Source organism: Bombina bombina, chromosome 6, assembly GCF_027579735.1.
Source record: "Bombina bombina isolate aBomBom1 chromosome 6, aBomBom1.pri, whole genome shotgun sequence".
NCBI lineage: Eukaryota > Metazoa > Chordata > Amphibia > Anura > Bombinatoridae > Bombina > Bombina bombina.
Genome location: NC_069504.1, coordinates 1,141,212,026 through 1,141,225,860, shown reverse-complemented (window position 1 = coordinate 1,141,225,860; position 13,835 = coordinate 1,141,212,026). Strand labels below are relative to the sequence as shown.

Below are 13,835 nucleotides of genomic sequence, written 5' to 3'. Positions count from 1 at the left end.
AACAGGTCGTATATAGCAACACTTAAAATTATATCTCACATCTATTTACAAATGTATCAATATAATGATATTCAGCGATTTAGCAAAATCACTGGAAACAATGTAATATGCTCTGCTATTTCTAACGTAATTTTGATTGGTTATTTCTGAGCCTAGCGACTGTTCCTACCGGTAGTCAGGATGATTGACAGTAATAAACATAAAAAAAGGGAGATAGCTAACGATAAGTATACGTTAAACAGATGAGACTGAGAGCGGTATATATAATAGTAATGTTGATGTGTGAAGCATACCAAGCCTTCTCATGAATTCCACCAAACTATTGCATATTCCTTATACATTCGCAATGCTGATTCTTATATACCAGACAATACTGAAAAGGAACAGTCTTTTATAACCGCTAGTTGCTGAGCTGCACTCAGCGTCTCATCTTGCCGGCTGTCGAATTGCTGCTCCTCCAGGCAGTCCCACCGGATATTTTGTGCTGTATATGTTCACCTGTATCGTATTGTATGCCCTTTGGGAATCCTTGTGAACCATCGAAAAAAGAAAACTAACTTCACCCAGACCGGCTCCAATATTGGTAGTTAAATCGGCAAAACTTTAATTAGAAAAACTATTAAAAAGATAGCTCACAGACCATTGGCAAGGAAACACCGCCATTAAAATACAAAAAACGCTATAACCTCGGCCCTGCTGACGTCACTGACGCGTTTCAGGTAAGCCCCGTAATCATAGTTGACATACAGGTGCCGAGGTCTACTATTTAACCCTTTAAGGACACAGCTTTCAGTTTGCTCAATTATTTTATGACGGAAAAATTCCGTCATATGTCCTTAAGAGGTTAAAGCAGTTCAATCAGGTGTATACTTAATGGAGGTAATACTTTCAAATAGTGGATCATAAATATTACAACTATATATCACATATATATACATAATATCTTTGGTTACTACATATTTTTCGCTAAATAATCTATTGCTTTCAATAATCTTACTGCATATATATAAACATCTCATTATCTGTGTGTTATAATTTTCGAAGAAATATAAAATCTTATATCATCAAAAACTGACATTATATTAATCGCAGCAATTAGCTTATATATAAGATTGTTACCATAGTAATAAACCATATGATAATCTTCAGTTTTTATGCTGTATTTTGCACCTTATACTCTATGGGTAAATACATAGTTAAAGCAGCGCTTGTCACCTATGGTTACTCAAACTTGATACTGACAAAAACAAAAGACACTTTATAATTACCCATGTTGCTCTCAAATGAGCTCCGCAAGAGGTAAATATTTAACCTAGTTGGTCATGCGCAATATACTTGTGTAAAATATACACTAGATAAATATGATAGAAATCAACAATTATATCTATTGCAGAAAACCAAAGGATAATAATATTTTGCTCTATTAGTGCGGCATTAAATACAACAAATCATTGCATTCAAACTACAGTATTAATATTGGATCAAAACCTATGAATACATAACCACATTGCTTGTTTACTATTAATACCATAAAAACAAAATAGGGGATTTTTTTCCCTTCCTTCTTCTAGAACTAGCCTATTATGGTCTTGGAAGGAAAGTCTATCAAAAATTATTATTGTTTATTATTCGACTTCCATAAAGACACTCAAATGTTTCTAGCAGTTGCTAAGACAATTATCTGGGCTATCTTCATGGTAATAGTATAACATATAGGCCGAAGACTTACTTGTATGCTAAATACTAAGATAGAAAATGGAGACTTATATTTTATGATTCAGTCGTTAGCTAAAAATGACTTTGATAAGTATCAATAAGTTTATTTATTTATTGTAAGGCAGTTCCTTTTATTATTATTATATTGGGACAGGGGACGGAATGCCTATTCCCAATGATTAATTAAATCAAAGGTGGAGTTGAAGCCCTTGGGGATCCTAGTCTGCAGTGTAAAGATCCAATAAGCCTCTCTCCTATACAACAGCGTTGTCCTATCTCCTCCTCTTTTCGGGGGGAGTACTTTCTCTATGCATTTCCACCTAAAGGAATCAACATTTCCTTGATGTTCATGGATAAAATGTACAGCTAACGCTGAGCTCTCCTTCTCTTTCTCGATATTATTGAGATGTTCCCTAATTCTAGACCTCACGTCTCTTGTCGTGAGGCCTACATATTGCTTCAAACAGCACTTGCATTCAGCCAGATATACTACATAGTTAGTTGAACAATGTATACACTGAGACGTAGTGTATTGTTTGTTTGTGACATAAGAAGTGAATGTATCTGTCACCTCAACAAAATCACAGGCCTTGCACCTGTTTTTACCACATCTATAGGTGCCTTTGTGCCTCAACCAGGAGCTTCCAGAAGCTGTACTTCTTGATGGGAGCTGTGTCGGGGAGAGAATGTTACCTATAGTTCTTGCACGTCTGTAGGAGAACCTACACCCCTCATTAATGATGGTTTTCAGTTTTTGGTCTGCCAGAAGGATAGGTAGATGTTTCCTCATCAACTTACAGACCATTGTGTATTGATTACTATAATCAGTAACAAAAGTTATCTTACAATCCTCCTGACCTTTCACTCTCAATTTGCCTCTCAGAAGCTCTCTCCGATCACACCTATCTGCCTGTGATTTTGCTTTTTTGATGACCCTTTTGATGAATCTTTTATTTGTATATATGTATGTACCTTGAAATATGCAGTAAGATTTCAATGTGTTTTTAATTACTTTTAATTTCTATGCTTATATAAAAATGTCTTTATTTTTAAATTATTATTTCTATACATATTTGTATATACAATATCTATCTATCTATCTATCTATCTATCTATCTCTCTATCTATCTATCTATCTATCTATCTATCTATCTATCTCTCTCTCTCTCTCTATATATATATATGTATATATATATATATATATATATATATATTTATATCTGTATATATTCAAATAGATATATAGACATACATATATATTTTACTGGACTATAGTCATTTAACCACTACAGATATAGTAATACAAAGGGACAGCTATTGTTGTCTAACACCAGTTCTCCAGTATTACTACGTTGTACTCATAGGAAAAGCTTTCCACAGGTGTGTAATGAGAGAAAATTTCTGTTTTGTTTCAGTCTTCCGGAACCAGCATCACTGTAGACATTGCTGTCATGGGAGAAGCTCATGGACTCATTACAGACCTGCTGGCAGACCCTTCATTACCCCCACATGTTTGCACGTCCTTACGCGCTGTCAGCAATCTGCTCAGTACCCAGCTGACCTTCCAACCCATACATAAACCCAGATTTAACCCACTGGTGACTTTTAATGAGAACTACACCTGCTCAGACTCAGAAGAGGGTCCTGAAAGAGGAGACAAGATGACCATACCCAAGGTAGAGAGCAATACAATAATGCAGTTCTATAGAGTGTAGACCCACTTCAGCAACACTCCACTTTATAATTGTAGTATAAACCTGACACTAGCCCTAGTCACTAACCCTACCTATAGCATAACCCTGACACTAGCCCTAGTCACTAACCCTACCTATAGCATAACCCTGACACTAGCCCTAGTCACTAACCCTACCTATAGCATAACCCTGACACTAGCCCTAGTAACTAACCCTACCTATAGCATAACCCTGACACTAGCCCTAGTCACTAACCCTACCTATAGCATAACCCTGACACTAATCCTAGTCACTAACCCTACCTATAGCATAACCCTGACACTAGCCCTAGTCACTAACCCTACCTATACCATAACCCTGACACTAGCCCTAGTCACTAACCCTACCTATAGCATAACCCTGACACTAGCCCTCGTCACTAACCCTACCTATAGCATAACCCTGACACTAGCCCTAGTCACTAACCCTACCTATAGCATAACCCTGACACTAGCCCTAGTCACTAACCCTACCTATAGCATAACCCTGACACTAGTCCTAGTCACTAACCCTACCTATAGCATAACCCTGATACTAGCCCTAGTCACTAACCCTACCTATAGCATAACCCTGATACTAGCCCTAGTCACTAACCCTACCTATAGCATAACCCTGACACTAATCCTAGTCACTAACCCTACCTATAGCATAACCCTGACACTAGCCCTAGTCACTAACCCTACCTATAGCATAACCCTGATACTAGCCCTAGTCAATAACCCTACCTATAGCATAACCCTGATACTTGAGCTAGTCACTAACCCTACCTATAGCATAACCCTGACACTAGCCTTAGTCACTAACCCTACCTATAGCATAACCCTGATACTAGCCCTAGTCACTATCCCTACCTATAGCATAGCCTTGACATTAGCCCTCGTCACTAACCCTACCTATAGCATAACCATGATACTAGTCCTAGTCACTAACCCTACCTATAGCATAACCCTGATACTAGCCCTAGTCAATAACCCTACCTATAGCATAACCCTGACACTAGTCCTAGTCACTAACCCTACCTATAGCATAACCCTGATACTAGCCCTAGTCACTAACCCTACCTATAGCATAACCCTGACACTAGTCCTAGTCACTAGCCCTAGCTATAGCATAACCCTGATACTAGCCCTAGTCAATAACCCTACCTATAGCATAACCCTGACACTAGCCCTAGTCACTAACCCTACCTATAGCATAACCCTGATACTAGCCCTAGTCAATAACCCTACCTATAGCATAACACTGGTACTAGCCCTCGTCACTAACCCTACCTATAGCATAACCTTGATACTAGCCCTAAAGCTAACTTCATTCCCTAACCATAAAATTAACCTCATTCCCTAACCCTAACACTAGCCCAATTCCCTAACACTAGCCCCATTCTGTTACCCTAAAACTAGCCTCATTCTATAACCCTAACCCTAAAACTAGCGTCATTCCCTAACACTAAAACTAGTCTCATTCCCTAACTCTAACACTACCATTATTCCCTAACCCTACAAACTACTCTCATTCCCTAACCCTAAAAACTACCCTCTTTCCCTAACCCTAAAACTAGCCCTAATTCCCTAACACTTTCCTTATCCCTAACCCTAACACTAGCCCCCATTCCCTAACACAAACCTCATGACCTAACCCTAAAACTAGCCTAATTCCCTAGCCGTAAAATTAGCCTAATTTCCTAAAACTAAAACTAGCTTAATTTCCTAACCCTAACACTAGTCCCATTCCTTAACCCTAAAACGTGCCCCATTTCCTAACACTAACCTTATTTCCTAACACTACCTCAATCCCTAACCCAAACACTAGCCTCATTCTCTTACCCTAAAAATAGCATAATTCATAACACTACCTTTATCCCTAACCCTAAAACTTATCTTATTCAATAAACACTAGCCTCATTCCCTAACACTACCCTCATTCCCTAACAGTAACATCACCCTCATAAACTAACCCTAACACTACCCTCTTTCCTTAACACTAGCCATATTCCCTAGCACTAACCTTATTTCCTAACCCTAAAACTAACATCATTCTATAACACTACCTTTATCCCTAACCCTAAAACTAATCTCATTCCCTAAACGCACTAGCCTCATTCCCTAAACTACCCTCATTCCCTAACCCTAACACTACCCTCATTCCCTAACACTAAACCTACCCTCATTCCCTAACCCTAACACTACCCTCATTCCCTAACACTAAACCTAGCCTCATTCCATATTCCTAAATCTAGACTCATTCCCTAACCCTTGCCCTAGGAATGAGGTATGAGAATCAATATCAAACTGTACTGTAAAATACAGCTGTTTAGTTTTGTTAGTGTTTTGTTAATTCATTCATTAACATTTTAACTAATAATTGGAAGTTTTGACACTATCATTTGTAACATGACGTCTTGATCTAATAAATAATTGTAATAAAAGTGAGTTGTTATATTTGTTGTTGAGTATTTCCCATGAGTCAGTGGTCTGTGTCCGTACAGTAACCATGGCAACATTACAGAGACAAAACAGCAGTGCACAGACTTAATGAAATTACTAGCAGATTTAATAACGTTCTATGCAGTACTATATTATATTACTTTATTAGAAACAGATATATTTTAGCTCGTGAATGAACATTCATTAATAAAACACATCTCTCCAGTTTTACATTTCTATTTGAACTGAGAAACTTTGTTCCCCCATAAAATATAATCACAATATCAGTTTGTAAAAAAACATACTAAATAAATGAAAATGCTGATCCGATAAAGAATGGTTTGATCAAAGAGCGAGTGAGTATCTGGCTTCCTGTTCTGGTTCTTACGTCAAGCCCAGTATATTAAAGGACTTTAATGAGATGCCTGATTCATGTCTAATGACTGGGAGACACATGAGGTCCATCCATCCCTTGAGACTCCTATTTCCTTGCTGTATCTGTGGTTCATTAACCCTTGTTAACCCTTCCTGTAATTACTGCAAGTCTATGATTTTTTTGTTCAGCGTTTAAGGAGAAGTCTTCCACCAGGACTACTACGAAGAGTGTCGTCAACATGGACAACAACGACCTCTGCCACAGGGTTACCCACATTAGAGCCAGCGCCAGTGCGGAGAGATCGAAGCGGAAGCATCAAGCCCCATGATACATCCTCATCTAGGTAAGTGTGAGTGTCAAACCCTATGATCTTTATTTCTATATTCTTCTGTAGAGGCTGCTTAGTGAGTCAACTTCTGTCACTTTGTTTTTGTAACCTTTTTGCCTTGTTACCTACAACAGCGGCAATTCAGATTCTTGGAACAACTCCGCTTTGACGAATCTAAGTAAAAGTCGCTCATTCTCAATATCCTACGCAGTATCCAATACCAATCACCTGAATTCCAAAAGGAGACAAGGTAGGAAATTTACTTTGTCACCTTTGTAAATGATCACCTTATAAATGTTGAAACTATAACAACTAAACTGAGAGCGTATTCTTCCAGGGAACATTTATATTACTTTCTTGTAAAACTGATTACTGATATTTCTCTGCTGCAAAACTGCTATACATTGGGTCTATCTAAAATAATCTAAATCATGCAGCACAATGCTTCATCTTTTTTCCGTGTCACAGTAGCGCAACCACGAAAAAACCTTGGTAGCATAAATCTGTTAACTATCTAGGCACTTTATAAACAAAAGAGAATGCTGAAAATAAATACCTGAAATCTCTCCATGTGATATAAAATGATCAGGGCTGCCACTAGAAATTTTGGGGCCCCTGACTTAACTATTGATCATGCCCCCCTTGACATGTGCAATTTTTGACCAAGTCACTAAAATGTATATGCACTTTATTCTTAAGTGTAGTCAAACTTGGAAATGTTGTAAAGTAGGAAGTAACACACAAACACAGAAACACACAGACACACTCCTACACTGAAACACACACACTGTCTGACTCAGGCACACACTGTACAAACAAAGTGCCAAGTCTGTCTCACACTGTGCATAGTGGTTTAGTGCACACTCAGAAATCCTCTCAAATGCTAATACTTTACTCCTTGTAATAACATTTCCCATGCTCAATTACCACTCTGCTGTAGTTCCCACTGGTGTTGTTTAGTTGTTCTTGCCTCATGGGGCCCCCCTGGCCCATTGGGCCCCTGACAGGAGTCACTCCTGTCACCCCCTGATGGCGGCCCTGAAAATGATAAGTATAACTGTATAACAGGCGGAATATTACCATTGATATGCAACTACCAACTAACCCTATATGCATTGGTACTTACTGTTTTTCAGGCTTATGTGATGCTGTATTCTCAGCAATACAATATTTTCCTTTTTTCAGGTATTCCTCCAAATATCTCCCCTCTAACATCTCCATGTCATTCTCCCATCCATGGTACTCCAGCCCCAAGCCCCACTGTTAAAACCTTTCCTGTTCCATTTCCTGAATCCACTGATGTCACCAGGCTGGGCCTGAATCCGCACAAGCCCTTAACATATACAAAGAGCGCCCCTGAGCTTCCAGAGATACTACCTGAGGCACCTGTCTGTTGTAGGTAAGAACTTTGTGCCACTAATATTTGGTATAAGGGGTTCTCTGCTTGCTGGTGCTGATACTGTGATACATTATACATTGCCAAGTGGAACATGATATAAGGTCAAATGATACATAATTATGGGTCAGATTATGAGTGGAGCACTAAAAGTTACTACCTGATGCACCTGTCTGTAGTAGGTAAAATCTCTGTGCCACTAATATTTGGTATAAGGGGTTCTCTGCTTGCTGATGCTGATACTGTAACCAAAAGAGGTAACAGTTCCAAAAGATAATGCCTCTGTACAGAACAGCAAAATAAGATGCTACTCATACTATCTAGGAGAAGTATAAGCATTTAAGATTATCATGATTATTTTATTGGGGTTCAGATATAGATGGATACATGAAACATATCATGGCAACTTCATGACCAGAAACATTTTGGTTCTGTGAAGGTCGCTAAAAATATTATTGTAAAGCCTTTTTTCTTTTAGTGTTTTTGTGTATTTAATCAAAACAACTTGGGTATTTTTTTCTAAGTAAAATAGAGACTATTCATATAAATTGGAATGTTTGTACTGTATGTACAGCACTTCTGCTGGACTGGAATGGGGGCCATATAACAATATAATGCTTTAAAACAGTTGTAGAAAAAATACTACCTCAAGGCTAACACAAAGTTTAGTGATGCTTGACCAAGAGAATCCTGATACATGACCAAGAGAAACCTGATGCATGGCCAAGAGAAGCTAATGCATGACCAAGAGAAACCTAATGCATGACCAAGAGAAACCTAATGCATGACCAAGAGAAACCTGATGCATGACCAAGAGAAACCTGATGCATGGCCAAGAGAAACCCAATGCATGACCAAGATAAATGTGATGCATGGCCAAGAGAAACCTGATGCATGGCCAAGAGAAACCCAATGCATGACCAAGATAAATGTGATGCATGGCCAAGAGAAACCTGATGCATGACCAAGAGAAACCCAATGCATGACCAAGATAAATGTGATGCATGGCCAAGAGAAACCTGATGCATGGCCAAGAGAAACCCAATGCATGACCAAGATAAATGTGATGCATGGCCAAGAGAAACCTGATGCATGACCAAGAGAAACCTGATGCATGACCAGTCATAAATGATACCTTAAAATTATATATTATGTAAGACCAAACATCACAGGATGCATGACAAAGAGAAACCTAATGCATGACCAAGAGAAACCTAATTCTTGACCAAGAGAAACCTAATGCATGCCCAAGAGAGACCTGACGCATGACCAAGAAAAACCTGATGCATGACCAAGAGAAACCTGATGCATGACCAAGAGAAACCTAATGCATGACCAAGGGAAACCTGATACATGACCAGACATACATGACACCTTAAAAAATTATATAGTATTTAAGACCAAATGTCACATGATGTACAACCAAATAATACATTATACTTTGCCAAGTGGTACATGATATAAGGTCAAATTATACCAATTGCATAACCAAATTATGGGTCAGATTATAAGTGGAGCGCTAAAAGTTATGCATCAGCGAAAAAGGCGTTTATCTCGGGTGTTTGTGTGCTTCAGGTTTTTTGCTCGTATTACAAGTTGAAAGTAAACGCGATCGCATAAGCACAATTTAAGTTAACGCTCATCAAGTTAGTGTGTCCTCAGAGTTCTGGTTAACTGTTTTGCGAAACAAAAAAGTGTCACAAAACACGTCAAAAATACATTACAAAGTACAGTTACACTCATATTAACACCATCTAATAACACTGATTTAAAAAAAATACTGCAGAAAAAAAGTTATAAGGGTTTAAAGATTTGAGGTTTCAGGTGTTAGGGAAAAAGGCTGCAAAGGGCTTTAACCTAGAGATACTTACATATACATTCCTAAATATGTGTTTGTATGTATGTATGTAAATATATGTTTATATGATTGTAGATATATCTTTATGTATTTAAATGTGTATAGATGTATTTACAGACATATATACACATATAAACACATAAATACATATATACACATATAAACACATAAACACAGACATATATACACATATAAACACATAAATACATATATACACATATAAACACATAAACACAGACATATACACACATATAAACACATAAATACATATCTATTCATATATATATATATATATATATATATATGTGTGTGTGTGTGTGTGTGTACATGTGTGTAGATGTATTTACAGATATATATACACATATAAACACATAAATACAGACATATATACACATATAAACACATAAATACATATGTATTCATATATATATATATATATGTGTGTGTGTGTGTGTGTGTGTGTGTACATGTGTGTAGATGTATTTACAGACATATATACACATATACACACATAAATACATATGTATTCATATATAATATATATATATATGTGTGTGTGTGTGTGTACATGTGTGTAGATGTATTTACAGATATATATACACATATAACCACATAAATACAGACATATATACACATATAAACACATAAATACAGACATATATACACATATAAACACAGACATATATACACATATAAATGCATATGTATTCATATAGATACTGTATGTATATGTATATATATGTATGTGTGTGTGTGTGAGTGTACATATGTATGTATATGTGTATAGCTGTATTTACAGACATATATACACATATAAACACATAAATACAGACATATATAAACACATAAACAAAGCACAGACATATATACACATATAAACACATAAATACAGACATATATACACATATAAACACAGACATATATACACATATAAATACATATGTATCCATATAGATACTGTATATATATCTATATGTGTGTGTGAGTGTACATATGTATGTATATGTGTATAGATGTATTTACAGACATATATACACATATAAACACATAAATACATATCTAGACATATAAACACGTAAATATATATGTAGACATATAAACACATAAATACATATGTAGACATATATAGATATAAATATATAAGTGCAGAGGGTTGGGGGCTAATGGGAGCTCCTTAATTTTAAACAAGTTCTTTACATCAGAGTTGATCCTCTCCGTTGTGGCATCACTATTATTACAGCGCTGCGATTAGTATATCTCTGCGTTACACACTGCAGACGCTAACACTTAAGTGTACTAGTCACTTCTGATTAACCCGGCCACACCGGGGTTTAAGACTTATTTCTGTGGTTACCAGTTATCCAGCGGTAATACCAGGCCAATCACTTACCACTGAGAGAATATCGACGTTACAGTGAAAGATGTTCCAGTAACGCTACTATTAATATATTACAAGCGTAGTGGTGATTTTTATTTACCTGACTTTATCGAAGCAGCATTATATAAACTTAGCAGTAATAACGATATTTATGCTGGTGTAATTCACTCAGTAATTATAAATTCTATTTAACATTTGAAAACGGTTTATGTAACCGATACTTGCTTACAACTGATACTCACTAGTACCTAAGGCCCAGATTATGAGTTTTGCATTAGAGGCTGTGCGGTGCTAACGAGCAGTTTTCCCTCACCGCTCACTTACATGCAGCGCTGGTATTACGAGTTTTCAGAAAACCGTCGATAAAAAACAAGAAGTGAGCGTTGAGCAAACTTTTGCTCATTACCCCACTCCAATACCAGTGCTGCTTAAGTCAGCGGTGAGCTGGTTTTACGTGCTCGTGCACGATTTCCCCATAGGAATCAACGGGGAGAGCCGGCTGAGAAAAAGTCTAACACCTGCAAAAAAGCAGCGTAAAACTCAGTAACGCAGCCCCATTGATTCCTAAGGTGAACTAAAATTTATGTCTACAGCTAACACCATAACATGAACCCCGAGTCTAAACACCCCTAATTTTACACTTATTAACCCCTAATCTGCCAACCCCGACATCGCCGACACCTGCATTATATTTATTAACCCCTAATCTGCCACTCCGGACACCGCTGCCAACTACATTATACTTATGAACCTCTAATCTGCTGCCCCCAACATCGCTGACACCTACATTATATTTATAACCCCTAATCTGCTGCCCCCAATGTCGCCGCAACCTACCTACACTTATTAACCCCTAATCTGCTGCCCCCAACTCTGCCGCCACTATATTAAAGTTAGTGGGTGTTAGGTTTATGGTTAGACTTAGATTTAGGGGTTAATAACTTAAATATAGTGGCGGCGACGTTGGGGGCAGCAGATTAGGGGCTCATAAATATAATGTAGGTGGTGGCGGTGTCCGGAGCGGCAGATTAGGGGTTAATAATCTTATTATAGTATTTGCGATGCGGGAGGGCTTCAGTTTAGGGGTTTAAAAGGTAGATTATGGGTGTTAGTGTACTTTTTAGCACTTTAGTTATGAGTTTTATGTTACGGCGTTGTACTATAAAACTCATAACTACTGACTTTTAAATGCGTTAGGGATCTTGACAGGGTAGGGTGTACCGCTCGCTTTTTGGCCTCCCAGGACAGACTCGTAATACTGGTGCTATGGAAGTCCCATAGGGATAGGTCCAGCCCACTTGTAATCATTTGTATTATCTGAGGACTTACACTTGCCCTTTCACCAGTGACTAGTACACTATTTATGCCCGCACAATTCACTTTCCTGGTTATTCTATCTGATAACTATCCAAAGGCAATATAGTTATAGAATCAGGAGATTACATAGTATTCTATCTGATCACTATACAAAGGCAATATAGTTATAGAATCAGGATATTACATAGTATTCTATCTGATCACTATACAAAGGCAATATAGTTATAGAATCAGGAGATTACATAGTATTCTATCTGATCACTATACAAAGGCAATATAGTTATAGAATCAGGATATTACATAGTATTCTATCTGATCACTATACAAAGGCAATATAGTTATAGAATCAGGATATTACATAGTATTCTATCTGATCACTATACAAAGGCAATATAGTTATAGAATCAGGAGATTACATAGTATTCTATCTGATCACTATACAAAGGCAATATAGTTATAGAATCAGGAGATTACATAGTATTCTATCTGATCACTATACAAAGGCAATATAGTTATAGAATCAGGAGATTATATAGTATTCTATCTGATTACTATACAAAGGCAATATAGTTATAGAATCAGGAGATTACATAGTATTCTATCTGATCACTATACAAAGGCAATATAGTTATAGAATCAGGATATTACATAGTATTCTATCTGATCACTATACAAAGGCAATATAGTTATAGAATCAGGAGATTACATAGTATTCTATCTGATCACTATACAGAGGCAATATAGTTATAGAATCAGGAGATTACATAGTATTCTATCTGATCACTATACAAAGGCAATATAGTTATAGAATCAGGAGATTACATAGTATTCTATCTGATCACTATACAAAAGCAATATAGTTATAGAATCAGGATATTATATAGTATTCTATCTGATCACTATACAAAGGCAATATAGTTATAGAATCAGGAGATTACATAGTGTTCTATCTGATCACTATACAAAGGCAATATAGTTATAGAATCAGGAGATTATTACCAGGAGATTACATAGTGTTCTATCTGATCACTATACAAAGGCAATATAGTTATAGAATCAGGAGATTATATAGTATTCTATCTGATCACTATACAAAAGCAATATAGTTATAGAATCAGGATATTATATAGTATTCTATCTGATCACTATACAAAGGCAATATAGTTATAGAATCAGGAGATTACATAGTGTTCTATCTGATCACTATACAAAGGCAATATAGTTATAGAATCAGGAGATTATTACCAGGAGATTACATAGTGTTCTATCTGATCACTATACAAAGGCAATATAGTTATAGAATCAGGAGA

The 13,835-nt window shown here is 36.8% G+C and overlaps 1 protein-coding gene across 1 annotated transcript in view; it reads left to right on the top strand.

The window, feature by feature from the left end:
• Nucleotides 1-13,835, top strand: part of PDE3A (phosphodiesterase 3A) — a 544,656-nt gene that overhangs the window by 411,832 nt on the left and 118,989 nt on the right. The window contains exons 3-6 of the mRNA XM_053719719.1: nt 3,132-3,392; nt 6,437-6,591; nt 6,711-6,826; nt 7,762-7,975. Coding sequence (XP_053575694.1) covers nt 3,132-3,392; nt 6,437-6,591; nt 6,711-6,826; nt 7,762-7,975 — 746 coding nt within the window. The remainder of the gene's footprint in view (nt 1-3,131; nt 3,393-6,436; nt 6,592-6,710; nt 6,827-7,761; nt 7,976-13,835) is intronic.